Genomic DNA, 22,107 nt, shown 5'->3' on the forward strand with positions numbered 1-22,107 from the left:
TCTACGAAAATGGATATCCGGCTTCTACCGTCATATATCGCGATATCAGATTCATATTAAAGTGTGCACAGTATCGATCTTTCGCATTTTGGTCCATTACGAAAAAAAATCGGCTCTGCGTTAATCCGTTCTCACGTAACATAAAATACTTGCATTTCACGTTACAACGATTATGTCATTATTCGATGCTATTGTCTTAATTGTTGCGAATCTTCTTTTTTCATCGGCAGGAAACAGTCTAGTTAAAACGCGGTGTTTACGTTGAAAATGCAAAATTGCACAAGGGAGGTTGAACCATCGTGTAAATGGTAGCACACAGAATCATGCGCACAGAGTTACATGTCTGCACAGAGACGACAAATAATCATTATTTGCACGTCAACTGTATAACGCGAATTTATTGAAATTAAATTTAAATTATTTATTATTTATTTATCATCCGAGCCAGTTAAACTGTAATTATGTGGTAATTGAATCAATCAGTTACCATTAACTTCTATTTTATAATAAAATATGTTATTAACTAATAATTGTTACCGCATCACAAATAAAGTATACAAATTTATCTCTGAAGGATCGATATCCTCTCAAGGACTACTACTGGCGTTAATGTTGGTAAGCGATAAAATATATCGGGGAAAATATGTTTCAGTTCAGTTTTCATTCATGTTCTCTGTATATTTCTCATAAAATAGTACTCGATAAAATTCATCTTATTTGCTTATGGAAATAACTGCATTATTTGTTACGGTGAAATGTTACGTTAATATCGAGACGTTGCATTTTTATCGGCACAACGCGCTGATAAAAAACGCAGAAGAAACTCACGGCTCGCTTGCTCGCAATCTTTCGTCGTCGATATCGTGACAGACCATTAACTCTCCAAAGGATGTTTCCCTCGCGCGGTCATTGACGATGACCGGTGTCCGAGGGTGACATTAAATATACCGGACGCATCTGGACACAAAAACTCGCGGTATTTGTACGTGGCCATTTATAACTGGCTAGTCCTGCCGCGGCTACTTAGCAGATATTTTACAGTGAAAAGGTACCCTGCGGGGGAACGAGTTCAAAAGTTCACGTGAAAAACAGCGTCAGGAAATTGCTAGGAAATGGCCGGGAGCGGATGGTCACCCTTTCGACGATGGCTCGTCCCGACCTCTTCGGTCCTTATAATAAGCCAAACAGCTGGAAGAAAGGCCTTTAAAAGGCCAGCACGCGTCAGACTTAAAAAACGGTCGGTGGTCTCCGTCGGTCGAGGGGGTGGCGTTGCAGAGGAAATTAAGACTTCTCCCGCACACTCTCTCACCCTCCTCCCCCTCCTCTCTCTCTCTTTCTTCCTCAAACGTTTCTGTTATCGCTTATTACGCTCGAATCTTCGTATGCGACCGCGTTTTTCTGTAGCCTCGCGAATACAGACGTCATTAGTACAGCAGATATGATTGAAAGAACGAGTGCACGAAGTATATATCATTTGTAAGTGTTTCCATTTTCAGCCGTATTAATATGGCGCGCGGTCTGCTAATATATCACTAATACTAACGCATAATGCACATGGAATAGTATTCATGGAGTAACTTCATTAAATGCTGTATTTAACTGCATACGACTGAGAGAGGCAATTGCCTTCTCCTCCTCTCGCGGCGTCGATTATCATATGAGTAAATTATTATACGCGATACAATAGGATATATAATTTATTTAGATGATAGCAACGACCGGGGGCATAAAGCTATTGCTGTTATAACATTATATTGATGCGTTCTGCAACGTTAAACAACTGTCAGGCATGTCGTCACTTTATTTCAATCTGAAAAAGCATATCGGAAATTTTTTTTTATTTCCGTTGGACGTTGCAATTTCTTTTCTGCAAAATTCAAACATTTTCCATTCGGTGTTGAAAAGGCGTTCCGCAAAACCAATCGATTTGAATAATCTAATTTGATCGGTCGCATAAACTTGAAAAAGCCGAGACACCGTCAGTGAGAGTTTCTGCTGCTGTGTTATGTTGCACGAGGGATCTCGGGAATACGATTTACCTAAGACACTAAAGCCGAGATTACGCAAGGCGAGATATAGCTCGACTACGAGTTTACTTTGCCGTACCTCTCCACCGGCGGTTTTACCGTAAGATCAATTTCTTTTATCGCAGATAAAGGTTATTACCTACAGCATCAGCCGGTGGATCCGACTCTGAGATTATGACGATACTCACAAATGCTCGTTCTTTATTTTCACATTCTCCAGCTTACGATAAATCGTACGTAAGTTTTGTACTTAAAGTTGGATCACGTCTGCTTGCAATTCTCAGCTACATCAGAAGCTACACGACACAAATAAAAAAGAAATGTCGTTTCTCGCACCGAGATAAAATTATATCACACAACTCCCAGATGAATAAATATTTATCTTAGACACGAGGCTGAAGAAGAACATGCATTCTCACTCCTTCTCGTTTTTTTCCCGACTATTTTTTTCGTGAAATAATTAAAAGGAGACGTTAAGGGGGATGAAGCAGTTGCCTCGGATCTCTGTTATTTCGCTCACGCCATGGTCATCCCGTCTTATTTCCCGGCAGCGGGAAACAACGAAAAAGATCAATTTACAGTAAAACGCGGACGACGTGAAATGACTACGTCGTCGCCGTCGTCCTCGCCTTGGGATAACCGAGGCGCGGGAAGGCGAGGATAACGTGCGGAAATGCGCGGCTGGCGGAAAAAAATACGAGTGCAAGGAAGGGATTTGTTCTTTCTCGCCCGCTTCTCTTCCCTGCTTCGGGAAACTCTTTTCAACGTTCCTTTTCGTTTTTTCTCGCGCGTACTTTCTCCGCGTGAACTTTCCGCGCCGCGTACCCAGAGCTGCGAGATGTGCGACTCGACCCTTCCTCCTCTCGCGACTGTCCTCGCTGCGGAAGGATTCATATGCCATGGACGACAGACCGCGAGAATAAAGCGACACCATGCCCTCGATTTCAGCTTTTTACAGTCGAGAAATCCTCTTACACCGCGGATGAAGGGTAGCGTAAACCGTGGATGTTCTTCCGGGGAGGTTTGTTGCAACGTCGCCTCGATAATATCGTCTCGCGCGTTTTCGAGCAACTTTAAGTGACTTTCGTCCAGAGCGAGCGAGTTTTATAGCAAAAATGCGAGCGAACGCGCAACAATGTAACGGATAAAAATAATTTTTATTACAATTTTACATAAATCAATCCGAGATGTATTAGTATATATCATAGTAAAGGGGCAAGATATTTTGTAATTTGATTACATCTTTCTTTATATTAAACGTTTCCTTATAGTGAACGAAAATTGACCTGTTCACGCAACGAGATGTGCTTTCGCGTCTTTCTGACGTAAAAGAAGCTACTGTTCAGAAAGAGTTTATTTCACGACAATTTTTCGCGTCGGTATTTTACAGTTAATGCGTCGCGACGTGCGTGGCGAGGCTGAAGAGGCAAACCGGGGCGACGAAGGGAGGCAAGTCGGCGCACTTCACCGACGAAGCGAAGGGAAACTTTACGATCTTTTTTTCTACGCTTCCTCACCGTTTCGTTTTACGGGTCATCACTTTCTTCAGTGTCGCAGATCCGATTCGACTCGTAGAGTTCGTCCGGGAGCACGTCGTTCATATTGCCGGTGAATTCCCGCGATCGTCAACAAGGTCTTCTTTGCTCGCTTTACTCGCCATTCAGAGTATACCTGGGATAGCTCCAAAGCTCCCGCGAAATGTTCTCGAAAAAATCGCCCAGATATCAATCTGTGTCATCGATAAAAACGTAACAATGATTACAACATTAATTCCATCAAGCAAACTGAAATAGATTACGGAATATCTTGTACGTCGTTGACAAGAATTGAGGAATGTCGTAAAACAGCGTCTAGCCGAGTAGCAGTTTTAGCTAATTCCCGAGAAGACGTCTCTGTCTCTGTCTCTCTTCCTCTCGCAGTCTATCAGTCGAAATCGACTTTGCTTTGCTTCCGGAGCGGGGGCCTCCTGGCTACCCGGACGGTCAGTGTGGACCCTTCTACGCGTAAATCACGCCACTGCCGCAGATCCAATTATCAAATTGTCCGGCACTTCAGCCTAGAGAGACTACGTTCTCTCGCTTTCAACCGCCGAAACCAAGAAAGGAAGGAGAGAACGGTACCGGGCGACGTTTACGTCGAAGAACGCGAACGCGCGAGACGACGAGGCGGCCGAACCCGCTAACTAAGGGAGCGATAGATCCTATAGGGCAAAACCACGAAAGACGGGACGTTAGAGGCGAAGATTTATCGTCCAAGTGACTCTATCGAGGCGAAACCTCGCGCGCGCGCGCGCGCGAGAGAGAGAGAGAGAAGAAGAAGCACGGGATCTCTACGTGATATAAATCGATTATTGGATAAGAAGGTGCGAGAGCTTTCTAGGCGCGTAAACATTCGCGTGCTTCGCTCGTATTAGATGATAACGAGTTAATTGATGGCCTTCCAATACGAATGGACATCAATTTCCGTTTTGATATCATTTCACACACAGAATGATCGAAACAACATAGCTATCGGAAAATTTTCATGGTTCAAGTAATTATTTCGATACCGCACTAGATAGATAACGGAAATTGTTTATTGAGCGCTTCTTTTAGCTTTTATTGCAATTTGCGTTTCAGCGCAAAGTTCCTAATCGCATTTTCTAGTTATAATTCCATTAACGATATTGCGTTATTTTGCATAAAGATATGTAAAATGAATAAGAGTTAAGTATTTCTTATTACGAAATTTTGGCTTTTTGACGATTTGTAGATAAATAAAAATATTGTCTTGGTTGAATTTGAATTATGACGTGGTAATCATAATAATGTGACAATCGCATTACAGTCACGTATATATTCGATGAATTTTGTTGCATTCGGCAATGCATAATTCTGCTTAATTATCAATTTAATTATCCGAGCGATCGAGAGAACTGGACACGGTTGGCAGCTGTTTTTATCTGGGACATTTATGGTAATTTCATAACGAGCTTAATGGTTTCTTAGGGGTTGAGCCGTCGCGTGTAACGGAAAGGAGTGGTTAGCTTGGAAATGTAAGTCGGAAGTGCGTGTAGATGTTGCGCCGTGTTAAGGAAAGGGATACAAATGTACACACTCTCTGCACGCAAGTCTAATTCAGACATCAGCTTGGAAGCAAAGGTAATTCATTTACCACGTCCAAGACACGACAATTCTATTATGATCGTTCTGTGAAAGAAAGAAGCTTGTCACAAGATTACACACAATTTATCACACATTCTTTTGATTTTTAAAAGAATGTAACTAGGAAACGATATCCAATGGATTATTGATTGCGCGTGATCGAGGATAGATTTGTCTTGGCAAAATGGCAATTTATAAATGGCACGTATGATCGATTCTATAAAAGCGAACTCGTCGCAAAATACTGGGAAATGATAACGTTATGTAGCTTTATCGCTTCTTCGAAAGAGACTGGTTCTTGAGCGTGATTCACGTCACTTGAACGACAGCGCGCGACATGTGATTATGTTACGACGTACATTGATAATTGCAAATGCTCGGATCGTCCCGAGATAACTTCGGTATTTCCAGTAATTTTATTGCGTGATTCCAACTCGGTCAAATGTATCTCATGCGAAAAAATGCAATTTCTCTCGTTGATCTGAATATTTCCCATCTTATCGCATTGCCACTTAATTTTTCCTTTGTGACACGTACCAGATCTTTCTCGTTGGCTCTTATTGCATTATGCTTTTCTACTTTCAACTATCCTCGTAATTGCACAATATTATCGGCATAATGAAATGATTCACCATTCATCGATTAGTCCAGAATCAAGACCGAATTTGATAAACGTTTTAATCGTTTACATTGCATTAAATTACAGATAATGGCGCACTCAATTAAACGAACTTTGCGCGTAGAGAGAAAATATTATTTATGGTAGCTATGGTTTGGTCGGAGATTGAATGACAGTGGGAATTAGGCGTTTACATATTTTTGGCTGTTATGCTGCATCGGTTGTTTATTATTAATGCATGTAATTAATACTATATGTACAAATTATACAAATTATATAATTCATTATAATGACCATGTACTATTGATACCGTTAATTTAGCTAGATGAAAATATTTGAAATTTATGAGAGAGGACGGAAAGTCAAAAGCAAAATTACTACTAAAAGTGTCAAATGACTTAAAAAGTCGCCCGAAACATTATACTGTTATTTTATATTATATTATATTTTCGTACTTTATTTTGCAATAGTATTTGACATCTTGGTTATAGTAAATAACGATAAATTGTGATTGACGATTTTAAAGCGACCACATTCGATTTGGATGGAAAGCTTGTAATAATTATTGCGTATAGATTTTACAGGTTTCTCGAAAATACAAAGAGGTTTCTCCCACGGGGAAGAATGACAATTGAATCAATTTAGAGAGTGGTTTTGATAGGCCGAATGACACGTGAACGCGTTACACACCCGGCGTTCTGAAATATTACGCCAGTGGTACCGCCAATTATCGCTGACAGCGCGCGGAAAACGTAATGGACGATTATAACTAACATCAAATCGTGACACTTTCGGACAATAAAAATTTCGGAAGATGTGAAAAAACTGCTCGGTGCCACGAACGCGAACGATACTGTTGACAAAACGTGATTATATTTTGTTACATCATTCGCGAAATCGTGGTCAAATGTCAAAATAATAATTTCATGCAAAAATGCATCGTAGGAAAGAATGTATGAGCAAAGTAATGTCATTATTAGCTACAAATTGCGTTGACTAATCAAATTAGAAATTTGGCGAGATATAAAAATATGTTTACGTGGAAATTAGTAAAGTGGAATCTTGTACATGAAATATTTCACGTAGATGTTGAAATTCATCTCTCGAGATATCGGTATGATTTTAATCACAGTGAATATATTGGGTGGCTGTCACGATATCAAATAAACAAAAGTGGCATGATTGCATCACTATCGCAAGCAGCGAGAAAAAGGCTTTGTTATCGCGATATTGTTTTGCGGGGGGTTTATAACTTTTTCGAATCTCTACGAAGATCCGCAAGCACATACATCTTTGCGTAATATGTTTACCCCTTTGATTCTCATGATATTTGCTCGAGCTGATGATACTTGATAAACGATAAACAGCGACGAGCATAAACAGCGTGCATTCATAAAAATTCTCAAGGTGTACTGCACATCCACAAATTAGAAAATAACTGTGACGCTATATTTATACATATAGATACACGCACTGAGAGTTGTATATAAGCTTAGCGATCGGTGATAAAGCTCACAGAGTAGTTTGAAGCAAGCAGATTGCAGGTGAGAATTCGTGAGCCTCTATCTTGTCTCGGTCTAGAAGTATTTCTTAATTCTAAATTTTTCTACAGTTTGTAACAAAGTAATCTATCAAGATGGGTAAACTTCTTGTGCTTCTGTGCTTCGCGCTCATCGCAATGACTGTAGTCATGGCGTGCACACCACCTGGCGCTCCCGTAAGTATCATTATAATATTAATATTTAAAATTCTATACGTGCATGTCATAATTAATCTATGTATATTTGTTTCGCAAAATTCACGAAATTGAGTGTGTGACTCAACACGGTATTGCTTTATAATATATTCTGCGACTAACTTTACGACGGATAACTTTATAAACGTGCAACGATTCGTTTGAATCTAGTGGTAAAAGTATGTTAAAGGAGTTTTTTGTATAAAAGTATATTAAGTCAAATAACAAATGTCATTTTATGCAACATTGAAAATTATTTGGCATTTTGGCATTTACAGTGCACGTCGGACAGCGACTGTTGCGCTAGCTTTGTATGCAATCCGTGGGCCGGTCGTTGCACTGGAGGACCAGGAGGTCCAGGAGGACCGGGAGGACGATGGGGACCACGCACATAAGAATGACAATGGATAGCAAACTGACTTGGACTTTGTAGGCCTACGATTTAATCTTATTTCAACATGTATTGAACATGTATTGAACATGTATTGAACATGTATTGTGAACATGTATTGAATGTAATCGATTTTACCTGGAAATATATGTGAAACTATTCATTTAACAAAACTTTGTTGATCTTCTTCTAATCTTCCTTGTTCATTATTAATTAAATTCGAAACCGCTATGACCGTTAATGATGCGAAAGTAATTATCAGTCTGTACGTAAGTAAATGTCACGATAAATTTTCTATGCATTCGTCATTTTTAGAATGTTACAACTGAATACACAAACGTACGTTTACATAAGACGCCTTATCTCAAACAACTGCCAGCGATGTTATTTTAATAGTATCATTTTATTTTTGCGATACTGCAAGATACTATTATAATAAAATGTATCGTAACAATAAAATGATCGAGTAACGCAAGAATAAAATGATACTATTATAATAAAATGTTGTCACCGATAATAATAAAATTATACTATTATAATAAAATGTTGTCACCAATAATTATACGATATTGTAAAATAATCCAGTTAATAATAACTTATAATTTTCTTGATAATTACGAATGTAATAAAGATGATTCTAAAATGAGAAGAATCTTAAATATTGATTAGTAATTCAATGAGATACTGTTTCACTGATATAATTTATTAATATAATATCAAAATGATTTAATCAATACGATAAAACTTCAATAAACAACTTATACGATTATGTAATTATAATATCAAAATGTAATCTACAGAATATTCTAAATATTCTATATTATAAATATTCTAATGTATAATATGATAAATCGACAAACTGAAAAATAAAAAAACAGAATATAAAAATCTCGTGGTTAGATATTGAAACTGAACGACCTGTAAAGATAAGCATATCATATCGTAAGTCATAGCACATGTTTCTTTCCGGCATATATGTGTGTCATGCACATGATGTGTAGCACCGTTATTTGCACATTCAGGTATGACATAAAGTATAAATACCCTCTCGAACATCAAGTATCGAACAGTTGAGATCTCTCTCATATGCGCGACCTGCACGTATTCAAAAGAACGGTAAGCTATTAGACTCATTTTTTCAGTTTTTATTCTTGATATCTTTTTCATCTAATATTCTTAATATCTTAGCAGTTGCAAAAAAGCAAGATGAAGTGCGTTATTTTCACCATTTTCCTTATCATTGCCATGGCTATGGCTGCACCTCAAGGAGAAAAACAGCCTTCGTGCAGTCCCATGTATGGGCGCGTAAGTTCTATTAATATAAATCAATCCAATATCATCCAATAATGATACTAAATTTTATATATTTTCGATATATTTCAGTGTCAAGTTTTTGAAGATTGTTGTCGCTATCTGCAATGTTTATCTTACTCTGCTAAATGTATACCAATACAAGGTTTGATTGTGCCTGGAAAAGATCAAAGACCACTTGGCCCTGGACCGTATCCTCCAAACGTACCATTGGACTAGTATGGTCATTGCTTTTTCTTATGATGTCTCTAATCATCCTTTACATTGAATCTATATTCTTTATATTTAATACCATTCTTGGCAAAAAAGTTGTCGCATATTAAAGCTTAAATAAAGAACATGTAAAAACTATCAATCACTCTATCTGATTTATTGGCAAAAAATTAATTACGTTTATAAAAATTTATGAAACATTAATGTTCTCTTTTTGATCAATATACATATTAGCATTTAATATAGTTTTTTGAATGTTAAACTGTACTCTTTTCAATTTTCATTTGAAATATGATCAACAAGTGAAATGTTAATTAATAAAATGTGGTATTTTAAACAGCAGAATGAAAGAAATTCTGTATAACATTACTATGTTTAAATTTTAAACGTTTTGTATTGTCACCGGCGTGTGTAGGTTTATCCATTTATTAATATGATCGCAACGCAATAATTATTATCCTATTATTCCGTGTCGTGATAGCGGTAGAGCATAGGTATAATACTGCGTTCCTCGATAGTACGTATTTATTTGATACGTGTGTGTGCAATGTGCATATAAATCGCATAAATATTAATAAGACCGGAGACGGAGAATTATTCTTCTTAAAAATAATTGATAAAGTAATATATAAATGTAAAATGTACATGTTATTTATTTATAATGATATACACTTTACATTTGCATATGTAAAAGTATCGGATAGTGCGAAAAAAAGAAACAAAACAAATTGTCCGTGGGATTGCTGCACACTAAAACTGTACTTGTGCAATCATTAATTCTTCGATAATGGTTAAAATGAATTAGACGACCGCGCTCATTATTATTTGGAAGGATTATCGTAAATACATCTGCGGGTATAATCGGATGTGCTTGAAATTTAATATCTATTATTACGCTATAGTTCCTGCCGTAAACGCTATGTTTAGTTGTTAGACGCATAATTAAATATACATCAATTAATCACTGAGGTAATGCGTACGTAAAAAGATTGGTAAGGTGCATTATTATTTCCGTTTCTTTCTCTTTGTGGATGCCCAACTAAAATCAGATAAGAGCTCGGCAGCAAATAAAATATCCGCCTCTTTTTGCGTGTCATGTTTATACCTGTAATGATACGGACGCGTTTCAGAATCTCGTTTGAATAATTAAACACTTTTACTGACCGGTCTGTCATCGCGGTTTCTAGAAATCATTATTATGTCACAACTAAAATTGGCACAAAAAGAAGTACGATTCGGAATGTTTGTTCCTCCTTTATCTTGTCGAAACAAAGTGGCGTAGTTGCGTAAAACTCTGTAAATATTGCGCAAAGCACACGTGTTCGTGGACTATATAAATGCAATATAAATGAGATGATATTTAATAATATAGAAATAATTGGTATTATGTTGCACTTTGTTAAACTGGATCTGACATATGCACGCACTCTTTATACGTTTGTATTTTCACCAATTAAATGCAAATTCTCGCGTATTTATATTGTTTCGTATTAATTTTCAACGATACGTATATAGCCAAAATCGGCAGCACATTTTGTTTTACTGGCAAATAAAAGCTGTTTAAATATATCTCCTAGTCGCTGCTTATTATTACTCTCCTATCTGCAATTTGATTATCCGGTGGTGATTTTCGGTACGTTATACGGAGAGATATCGCGGTGGTACGAGCGTATTTCCAGATTACGGGGAATATGCAAATTGGATTTAAGATCAAAAACAAACGAAACACAAGTAAATATCTGTCACATACGTTTCTTGGGCATCTCTCGTATATCACGGACTGACGCTGAAAAGCTCGAAACGTTGATAACACTTGAGTCGAACAGACGGCAGAAAATCCGTGAAACGCGAATGTCGCTTAAAAGCGTCAAGCGTGTCTACCATTGCTGCGCGCGGATATACTAAAAAGGTTAATTCGGCTCATGATGTGTGTCGAAGCTTCCCCGATGACAGGAAAAAAACCCCGACTATTCCTATTCAGCCACTATGGGCGAACAAAAGGACAATGCTACCGGATGATTCAGTTTCCTTCTCCTGTTGTTTCCTGTCAACCGAATTAAAGAACAAGAGCGCTTTGTCGGAGAATCAATGGAATGCACGAGGCGCGCAATATGCACTCGATAGAATGCCGGCGCAAAGGGCAAAAAGCACTTGTGCATTCGATACTATTCAAATGGAAAGAGAATATCAGCGGAAGGCGCCTTTTTGCATTCTCATATTCCCGTATGCGTACAAGGCGATTTGTAATAACCGAAATCTGCGACAACTGCTAAACAATTGGCGAACGTGCAGACTAAGACTGTCAGACTGTCAGGCTACCGCTTAGTAACTTTATTGCCATTCAAGTCACGTCGTTCAAAAGTCACGTGCATTAAGCTGCAAGTTAAAATGTCAGACTAACGACGCGTTTATCGAAGGTATCAATTTTCTTTTGAAAGTTACGTAAAAAGGAGAGAGCCATTGTTTTCACCGATATAATTAACGAATAATGAAAATCTGCTCTTAAATTTGAGATTGTTTCAAAGCTTGGAATGATATTTGTCTCGATTGCTTGTTATTTCAAAATTATTCATATCTTGCCATTGTCGTTATAAAAGCGAATCAATTTCAAATTTCTCCGAGAACCTATCTCAAAGAGGCAATCTATAAAAGTTAAATTCGCAAATTACAAAGAATCTTGTATTTGTACTATATTACATAGAAATATGTAACATCGTGAAAAATATTTGCAAAAACGGTCGTGCATAGCATGTAAATGCACCACGTGTGCAATAATTTCTCTTTCTTATGATAGTGTCTCTTCTCTGTGTGGTCTTAATCATGTATACGTCGTCCGACACACACAGCACGAGCACATGTGTGAGAGTAATCGTATAAATGCCTTGACCGTTATAAATGAAGAAATCAGTCTGGTTTCAACTGTTGAGACGTTCAGATCCAAGGAGTGCCTTGTTCATCGCCTTGAAACATCGAGTGAGTATTATTACAACATGAAAGTTACTATCTAAAGTACATCATTTGATTTATTCCAAAACTGCAGTTGTGCTATTTTTCACATTTAACATTTGTGTCAAACATTTTGAAACTGCTGATATTCATTTCTTTGAAGAAAAATTCTCGATGTTATCATAATTTTTTAATCTCTATTCATCATTTAATAATTAAAAGAATATTCAATTTTAATATTTCTTAATTTGAAAAATTTTCCAGATTAATTAAGGTCAAGGATTTTTAAATATACTATATATGTATATGTAGAGAACATACTTTCGTGTGCTGTTTAATCTTTTGCAGAATTTTGTAGTAGCGAGCAATCTTTCAGTTATTTATTATTGTTGTTATGATGTTAAACAGTACTGTAGCGCATTCAACATATACTATATTCGTTGTTCATGATTAAAATAATAGTAGATTCGAGAATACATTAGTAGCATTAGCCGAGCATTAGCAACTAAATTGCACGATGATGAATCTAGCGTTCAGCGACTACTTTGTCTGCTCGCGAGCTAATTGTTTTTTATCTTGATGAATCATTCACATATACCTGTAACTAGGCGCGCAAAGATAATTCTCATGGTCAACTTATCGCATTACGTAAGCTATTTCATGGACTACGTTTGAATACGTCTCACGTAAAACTACAGAGATGTGACGTGTAAAATAAAATAACGAACATGTTATTTTCCTGAGATGAAATTAAAATAACATCAAAATTCAAGATAATTGTCCATATAATTTTCTTTAATTTGCATAAATACCACTATAATTAATTAATTAACTAATTAATATGTAACTTTTCCTGCGTAATTCCCGCATCTAATTGTAAGCTGCTAAAATTATGTATTAATTGCATTTATTAATTGCAGAATACACTGCTGTGGGAAAAATGGCGAAATTAGTGCTGTACGTCTTCATAGCGTTACTAGCTGCGTCTCTTATCATGGGAGCACCGCAAGATAAGTCAAGCTGCGGTCGACACGGTGACCCCGTCAGTATTCATATTCTTGCATGTCTTATTTTTCTGATAAAGTTGTTATTTTCTTTCACTCTTATTTTTACAAAGTACACACAATTTATCGTTAATATTGTTACAAGCATAAACATTTTCCAATGTTTTAATAAGGTGCATTTGATGTAATCACTGTAACATCTCGTTTATATTTCAGTGCGTTTCTAGCTCACAATGCTGCACTGGCAATAGATGCCATCGTTACGCAAATAGATGTCAAGTCATAATTACCGAGGAAGAATTGATGGCACAACGTGAAAAGATCTTGGGACGAAAGGGCAAGGATTACAAGTAATCCTTTTACCTGAAAATGTTTCAACGCATGACAATAATAATTCTAGTATCTTATGTCAAACATCAGATCTGAAAATTGTGTTTTATGTGAGTAATTAGCCTTAGATTAATTAATATATAATATTTGCGTTACTAATCAGGAAGTTTTAACGTAACATATATTCTATATATGTATATATTCCCATTTTGTATGTAAATGTGATTATTACGAAATCTCCCGATAACAAGCGAGAATAAAAAAAAATAAACGGATGATGAAAGAATCTTATCTGTCAAGATTCTTTTCCAAGACAGTTTGTAAACAGGAAACATTTGATGCCAGAAAATAATAGCGCTGCGTTTAGCCGGTTATTACGCTATCCTGTTGATCTAGTCAGTGAATTATTATAGAACAGGTTCATAAATCTTTTCGAAACTGCCGTTTATCAGCGCTTTGCGTTCTCTCGAGTGTCTTGGTAGCGAAATTGTAACACGCACTTGAGAAAAAAATTTGTCGACGAAAGTTGATGAGAAACGGCATACCAGGGAGATGGAGGAGTGACGAAAATTTCGAGTGGATAGATCCGTGGCGACGATCCCCCGCTTTGTCCGCCCTGTACGCCTCTCCACGTCCCGTCTGTTATATTCGAGGACATTTAAATTCGCTATCTCCTATCTCGGTTTACCATACACTCGTTAAAAGGCGAGCCTTTGTTCGATAAAAAGACTCCGGTCGGTATATCTGCAGAACGGAGTAAAAATCCCACCGGACTCGACATGTTACGTGGCGTGCGAAGGACAGGTGCGCGGGGGTACATTGGGGTGGTTTAATAGCATCGACTTATCTTTCGATAAGCCCGTACCAGAACCCGCCATATGGCCGATTCGGAATCGCTCGTGCACGATTTCTTTCTGCGTCTCCAGATTACGACGGACAAGTTAATGACACAGAAAAGTCATTACTTCGTTGAAAGTCATCGTTACATCGATATCTTGTACGCATCACCTTCGTGATGAGTCCAAAAAAAATGCGCTTCATAAAGTAACGCAATCTCGGAAAGTTGAATATTGTATAAAACAATTTACCGAGTTTACTTCGTGCGACAGGCACTAATAAGAGTTACGAAATTCTGACAAGTCTCTCCGTAATATTCTACTGTGAATTTATCTCACTGGCGTACCGAGGCCTTTGTAAATTTGAAAAGTAGGTGGACTTTGATTCAAAGACCAAAAGCTTCTTCGGTTCGTTATACAAAATTTCCGCCGTGTTTCAATCTCATTAGCGACGGCTTAAAGTTAAGCGCTCCAACTCTTTCGCGCCGGACCGCACGTGCTCTTTGACCATCACGGCGTTTCAACGGAGATGTTCTTGACAAATTAAAGATAGACGTACATATAGTATATGATAAAAAAAGAACATTGAGCAATCATCCGATTCTTAGTTTTATCATTTTTCACCCTGAAAGATATGATTTATTTGCTATCCTTATGGGCGGTGATAATTATATGAACGATTAACGCGATAATCGAAATTCCACATAAATTTATCGAGGCTTAGAATGAGCAAATAATTCGCGCTCGTACCTAGCATTTTAATTTTTGTAAATCTGCGCCTGTTGCGACCTCGATAAAGCGGAAGAGTTCTATGCGCGTATGATCGGTCGCTAGTAAAGACGTCACTCGGCAAACATTTGCTCGCTGTCCCTTATCGTGCTCCAGCTTAATTGCCATATGGCGTACGGTTCGTATTTCACACGCGTGGCTTTTTTTTCGTCCAAGGTACACTGCGTCTTGGGCAAGTATGCCTTCGTTTTCTCATGCAATCGGCTTCTTCGTTAGCCAGAGAAAGATTCGAGGGATTAATCAATGGAACTTGTGTCTTGCGTAATGAGGTGCGCCTTCATTTGGCGGAATTCAAGCTAGTCATAATCCTCTGAAATGTCGAATTCGATTACGCGATACAGCCGACTCTCTCGAAAAGAGAAAGCGCGCGAGATGACACCGTCGTTCGAAGTGGTGTCAAGGTCGCACCGCAAGGCCGCACCGAGTGCCGCGGGAAATCCCAGCGTCGAAAAAAGTACGCGGTACTCCAGAAAGTGGAAAAAGAAGAAAAAAAGAAAAAAAAAAGAAAGGAAAGCGGGAAAGGATATACGAAGAGAGCGCCGGAGACAAACGACAAGCCGAGGCGAGTCCTCGACTCGAGTCGAGTGTCCCTCTTCGTGGCTCCTTTCAAGTTCTCATCCACGAGGCATGCCGCGCAGATCCTCCAGCTCGCTTTTAAGCTCGTTCCCGTGACGGGTCGCGGCGAATGCTAAAAGATCATGGCGAGCCCGGACATAAAAGCGACACGACGAGAGGGTGGACGTCGAAGGGGGTAGACGGAGCTGGGGAACGGGCAAGATCTACTCGCGAGACACAAGGAGAGCGACGTAATGCCGGCAGCACGGCCGCGAACATGCGCGAACGCCACAATATGAAAACATTATCGGCCGTAAGCCGGAAGGCACACAGCAATGTGCTGAGCTTAGCTGCAGCCCCGGCTCGCAGCAACGCGATCTCTCACCCCCGGTGGCAGTGCCACGTCAGGACGTCAGGATTTCAGGTGGGTACTTGTCCGCCGGATTCGCATGGCCCAAAAGCGCCCCCAGGCACCGGAGTAAGGGAGGCACCGGAGCCGATTTGCGAAAGGAACGGTAGAGGGATAGGCTGCAAGCGTTTCGGGGCTGCATTCCGCCCCAAATCCACGACGGATCCGCCGGAAGAGCGTTAATGAAACTGTCGCCAGATTACTCTTGGCCGATGGTAAGCACGATTTCGAGCACGCACGCATGCAGGATCCGGCCTCGTCTTATTCGCAAACGTTCGCGCGTCCCAAATCCATAAGGATTTAGCCGACAACGACGATGACGACGATGATGACGACGATGCCGCCGCTGTCGCAGCTTCGATGACGATCGAATCAAGCGCCGTGGTCGAAAATTATTCGTCTATCTTGACATTTCCGACATTTGCGCGGGCAAAAAGAGCGTTTAAACGGACGTTTTGTCAGGGACGATGGCATCGGGGGCGTTAGTGATTTTCCGTTATCGGGCTGATTCGACGGGAACGGGAGTTAAGTGTGACGGTGACGAGGACAGACCAGTGTTGAAGAGAACGCGAATACCGAGGCGCGACGGCGCACCGACACGTACGACGATACAAATACCCGGCTACTTAGAGACGAGGGAAATGGGACTAGCCATTTGGGGCAAACTACCCCTGAGCTGGCTCACGCGACCGATCTTATCGTCGGCTCAGCCTGGGTCTCGCCTCGGATGTACACTATGCGCGTACGCGTATGTGTGACGAACCATCACAGACACGAGCGAGTCCACACCGGCTATCTTGTCGTGGAATTGATTTCTTGCATTCGTTATTTCCTTGGGACTCGTGGCCGGCTTGATATTTTTTTCACTCCACCAACGACGAATCATGGCGATTAAGCACGCGCTGAAATATTCATAAAGATGCTATCGGCGTAACATGCGTCGGGAAAAACGGGCTTGAAATCAAGACGAGCGTTATCGCACACGCCAGTTCCACTGAGAATCGCGTTACTTTTTAAACGAACAACCATTTCATGTAGAACCTTGATGTAAACGGTAAGAAAACAGTTGGACATAAACATTTTTCTACTTGAAAAACTGATGGAATAAATGTCAATTTAACAAATTAAAGTATACCGTGTATAAATATCGTCTTGCACTTGTCTGTTGCCTGCAGACAATCACCATTCTGAAACTGTGATCATTGCAACTGCTCGACTTGCTGCTTATTATTTACCAGTATCCATTCTGATGAAGCGATGTCGCCGAGAGGGTCGGGGCTCCTTTGCAACTTGAGCGTGGCGCTTACGCAATCATACCGGGGCATTTCGCCGAGATCCTTCGGATTACACGGGGTCGGTCTTGCGAGTAACTCAAGTCGAACTTAACAGTCGGTTAAGTCCGTGGATAGTTCGGACCGTTTGGCTAGTCCGGTTGGTACGGAGGGCATGAAGTCCGAACTGTGTAAGCCAGTACGTAACCCCGGCGGCTATGGGGTTCGGCCGAGGTCATGGAGACGTGCCAGTCTTATCTCGATTTGCATAAATTCATAGTTTGCGGCTTTAGGTCCTCGGAACTAAGGACACACCCGACGAACTTTATTTCGCGTCATGAAAATTTCGATCCTCCGTCATCGTCCCTCGATTGGTACGATATAGGCGATTGCGTCTGAAATTGCGTTTGCTCGAAAAGGAAGGAAAATTTATTAAAATACATCCCTATAGTGTCCCCTTGCACGTGTACAAATTGATTTATCGACGAGTGTTGGCTATCATTCGCTTTTAGCATCGCGAAAACATCGCTTCGGGGCAATTATAGCTCGCGGAAGCAGCGCGCTGCTTCAAATAAAGGGCATTTGGCATTTTTTGACGTGCGTTCGTCGGCGCGATGGGGGCCTCCGGGGCGCACGAGCAAGCCGAGGTGGGCGCTTTATGGAATTAATAAAATATTCACTCGGCAGACAGACGCGGTAAAGTAAGGCATATAATAATTTTCTGACACGCCACCTTGTGTGCTGTCTCCGACGCCAGGCGGCCGTACGTGACCGCTATCGTCGAATCAGATCAGAAAATGGCGCAAACTCCGATAAATAAGATAAATAATGTAATGCGCCTTCCGTACCCGGCGACCCCTTCCCGCGAAAAACTTTCAAAGTCGCGTGCACGTCCATCAGCGTGGCGAGCCCTAATGCCGTGTCTCCCGCGAAATGACTACGATTGGCCTCGTTCAAGGAGATTCGCCGGGAGTGACCATTACGCTGCTTGCGCCGCGAAATGAAAGTCGTTATTTGACTATCTCCGATCGCGCAGCCTATGCGCCAGCCGTTGCTCTATCAATTTCTTCCGTGCCATTAACCCCATTGACGCGCGTTTACTCTTTCACGTACGTACCCTCGCCTTACGCAAATTGCGAAGCGTACGAGTTATCTTTCCTCTCTCTCTCTCTCTCTCTCTCTTTTTTTTCGTTTTTTTCCAACAGCAAGCACGCAAAAGGGCTGCGACGCGTTCGCTCGTAGGAAATGCAACGATAATCCCGATTGTTAATGGCGGAATAATTCGGATCTTACGAGTGGACTCTTTCGCGGGTAAGCCTCGCGAGGGCGACTCCCCGGATTTGCGACGAGGCTTTGATATTTTTAATGAACGCGAAAGGCTAAATTCCATGGGGAATCTCGACGGAGCGAGGATACGCGATAATCATTAGACATAGATTCGCAGGGGTGACTGTCCGTTCCCTCGTTTCAAGCCCCGTCTCCGTGCCTCCGCACTTATCCACCGAAATTCAGGGTGCCTCCATCGTCCCCCTGCCCATTCTGCCAGGATGCAGTTCCGCTCGCAAACTCGGACTGCAGCCATGGGGGATGCACGGGGTGGTGAGGCGGTGCAGTCGGTTGCCATGGCGACCTATCGTCACTGGACACCCTTCACCCCTCATTTCACCTACGTTCTATCCCCATGCACTGGGTGATCCGGCGGCCGGACAACATAGTCCCATGCCGAGCCAAAAACACTGGTCTCTTATTACGCAGCTAAGCTCGTGAATTGTCTTCTCCGCGTCGAGTTTGACCATCGACTCCCCGCCCGTCCAATCATTCGCAACCTCCGAATTTTTCCATCGTCTCTCGAACAAGATGTTACGCCTCGCTTTGTCCGCTCGCTCGCTTCGCAACAATGGGGAATTGTTCGCACACGGATCTTTGGCGAGCTCTCCGGCCGGCCGTTATTCGTACATCGTGCCGATACGCGGCGGGATCATTAGCAGCCGTGTTCACCATTCGGTTCGGGCTAGAGTTCACTGTAAAAATAATTATACATCCGGCTGCGCTACGGGAGATGTAATACAATTGCCTCGCGCAAGGATACCGAAATGTATTCTAATTACACGCTGGATGCTAATGAAAAATAGATATACAGCGCACAGTGCACGCATGTACTTTGCGTGAAGCGTGTGGATGGGAGCGGGGGACGAAGGTTATTTAATAATTAGCAATCACGATATAGAATTTTCAAATATAATCTCACGTAATAACTCCTTAATAACTCAAAGCGACGTGACGAACAATCAAATGCAGATGGATCCGCGTTACACTTACCTCATGAGCGAACGTGCCCTTACTTTTACGTAAACGCCGGGCGTGACGTCTTAATACGTTCACCGACCGTCCGAGTGACAGCCACACCCTCTTCGAGTCACGCGAGGGTGGACTTTGTGGACGCTAGAATAATTAACGGAAACCTCGAGAAGTTGATAACGCAAATGCGTTTTAATCGTCCGAGTACGTTGAAAATTTCGAGTTTCGGATTCAACTTGAGCAGCTGACCACTGTTGATCGCGGAATTGGCACGAGGATGACAACGCAAAAAGAAATAAGATGGACAACGCAAGCATGATTAGATTTTGATATTGTCATCTCATCGTGATCACTAAATTGACCATTACATTTGCACAAACACGCGTGGGGTCGTTCTTTTTCGAAAGGAACAACACGAGGTATCGACATCGAGGGTCCGCGGCTTTTTACATATTACACCAGTAGCTACACTGGTTTAGCATTGGCCAGCCGATGTTATCTGCCTTGATAATTAATGGTCGGTGCATACCTGAAGCAACAGTGAATCCGCGCGTATAGTGTTTATAGATAGTAAAGCGTCGATATGAGCAGGCGCGCGACGGGATCAATGGACCGATCGATCGATCTACACGAAACGCCGTATATAGTGCCGGTAGTGCCGATAGAGTCTGTTACGTATTCGGACAATCGGGGAGGAGGGGTGCACGACCCCTACGTGTCCTGCTGGCACAGTGACCCTGTTACCTATACACTGGCCAGCACATTCTCGTACAAACACACAGCCGCACGATTCCCGTGCTTGCTATGTACACCGATGCGCGCGTATTGGTCACCATCGATACCGATCAAATACCGAAGATTCTGAGGCAGCCCGAACGCGCGTGCCCCCGTACCGAGACGCCTGTTGCACGCAATGTCGCCCCACGAAATATTCGCGGACTTCACGCCTTCGACGCTCCGCGCGAGCACGGAACATTGTCACGATTCTGACATTGCGTCGCACCAGAAGCGGAAGAACGCGTCCCAGGCACGGCTTCCGCCCGAATGACGATGATGCCACGTGGATTGCCAAGAATACGTACAGTCCATGCTCGATTTCGCGAGAATAAGAGGATGAACAAATAGATTAAGCGTAATCATCACGACGAAATTCTTTCGCTGTTGAATGGATTAATAATCACGTCTCGGAATTAGCTCGATTAGCTCGAAAGTTGCGAGGCTTAGGTCGTGTGAAACGTGTGAATCTGACGTGTGACTGTCAGTGGAAATTCATAAAACGCCAGAGCTTTTAATTAAAGGTGCATAAATAAAGTCGCTCGAAGAGTTAATAAATGTCTTCTGTCAATGCGTCAGCGTGATCCTCGATGAAACGCGTGCTGCTCGAATAATCACCTGCGAATTAGACCGCGGCATCGTTATCGCTCACAGACGAGATAATCGCTCGATCGTAATTATCGACGATGCGATCGACCAGCCGATCGACGGAACGAAATTTATTGTCATATCGTATTTAACCGGCGGCGTGAACTGTCCGAGTCGTTGCACGTGTGCGCGCCTATATGTGTGTATACGCGCGTATATGTGTATGTGCACGTACCTACATACATACCTATGTACGTGTATATACGGGCGTACGTCGCACCCTGTGCGATCCCGTGTTTATTTCCACAATCAGGCGAATCATAATGCTATTATCAGAGGGTGCAGCACGGGGGTGAACCGCCGTGTCCCTGCACCATGGTAGCACACGACCCACTGATACGGTGACCCTATTGAGCGTGAACGCAGTCGTGTGCAGGACGAGCGACGGTTAGGCTGCCAGGGTGTGATGGTGTTTGACTTGGTAACTCGCAGCGCGAATCCAGGCAGGCTTATGCTGCTGAAATCGTGGACACGAAGACGCGACGCCCGATGGGGTAACCCTCGAGATGCACCACGTGTCGACTTTCTTGCGAGATAGTTGGATAGTTTTCATTTCTAAAATTTAATCTTTTCGTGGAACTTGAATTGGCCTGCTTGTTACATCTTCTACCTCAAGAGAGGATAAATATCCGTGGAGATCTCATCGAAATGATTAAAAGTTGAAAAATATGTCATGGGGTATTTTCATTGTAAATTTCACATCGTTAATGAAATCAAAGATAATGATCGATACGATCCTCATCGAGTCCGCATAATTGGCCGGATTTTATACAATGGAAATGACGGTGGGTATGCGGTTGATTTATTG

General features: G+C 41.4%; 4 protein-coding genes across 5 annotated transcripts in view; all 4 read left to right on the forward strand.

The window, feature by feature from the left end:
* Nucleotides 1-7,230: 7,230 nt before the first annotated feature.
* LOC109610698 (hypothetical protein) lies at nucleotides 7,231-8,088 on the forward strand. Its single transcript, XM_020030251.2, has 3 exons — nucleotides 7,231-7,333; nucleotides 7,402-7,506; nucleotides 7,803-8,088. Exons 2-3 carry the CDS (start codon nucleotides 7,426-7,428, stop codon nucleotides 7,917-7,919), a joined length of 198 nt encoding a protein of 65 aa, XP_019885810.1. The 5' UTR covers nucleotides 7,231-7,333; nucleotides 7,402-7,425; the 3' UTR covers nucleotides 7,920-8,088.
* An 816-nt stretch (nucleotides 8,089-8,904) lies between these two features.
* Nucleotides 8,905-9,581, forward strand: LOC113562022. 2 transcript variants are annotated; one of them, XM_026969939.1, is made up of 3 exons: nucleotides 8,905-9,031; nucleotides 9,104-9,220; nucleotides 9,299-9,581. In XM_026969939.1, the coding sequence occupies exons 1-3, from the start codon at nucleotides 9,002-9,004 to the stop codon at nucleotides 9,443-9,445; spliced, it is 294 nt and encodes a 97-aa protein (XP_026825740.1). In that variant the 5' UTR covers nucleotides 8,905-9,001; the 3' UTR covers nucleotides 9,446-9,581. The 2 variants fall into 2 exon arrangements, with proteins under 2 accessions (XP_026825740.1, XP_026825741.1); XM_026969940.1 differs by having other exon boundaries at nucleotides 8,924-9,031; nucleotides 9,107-9,220.
* Nucleotides 9,582-12,279: 2,698 nt separating this feature from the next.
* On the forward strand, nucleotides 12,280-14,005 carry Ickin1-1 (ICK-type antimicrobial peptide 1-1). The gene is made up of 3 exons (XM_011331425.1): nucleotides 12,280-12,412; nucleotides 13,306-13,427; nucleotides 13,606-14,005. Exons 1-3 carry the CDS (start codon nucleotides 12,295-12,297, stop codon nucleotides 13,741-13,743), a joined length of 378 nt encoding a protein of 125 aa, XP_011329727.1. The 5' UTR covers nucleotides 12,280-12,294; the 3' UTR covers nucleotides 13,744-14,005.
* Nucleotides 14,006-16,775: 2,770 nt separating this feature from the next.
* Nucleotides 16,776-22,107, forward strand: part of LOC113561945 — an 87,009-nt gene continuing 81,677 nt past the window's right edge. Inside the window, exon 1 of the mRNA XM_026969624.1 lies at nucleotides 16,776-17,023. Within this exon, the coding sequence (XP_026825425.1) occupies nucleotides 16,776-17,023 (248 nt within the window). The remainder of the gene's footprint in view (nucleotides 17,024-22,107) is intronic.

The sequence above is a fragment of the Ooceraea biroi genome, chromosome 1, assembly GCF_003672135.1.
Source record: "Ooceraea biroi isolate clonal line C1 chromosome 1, Obir_v5.4, whole genome shotgun sequence".
Lineage (NCBI taxonomy): Eukaryota > Metazoa > Arthropoda > Insecta > Hymenoptera > Formicidae > Ooceraea > Ooceraea biroi.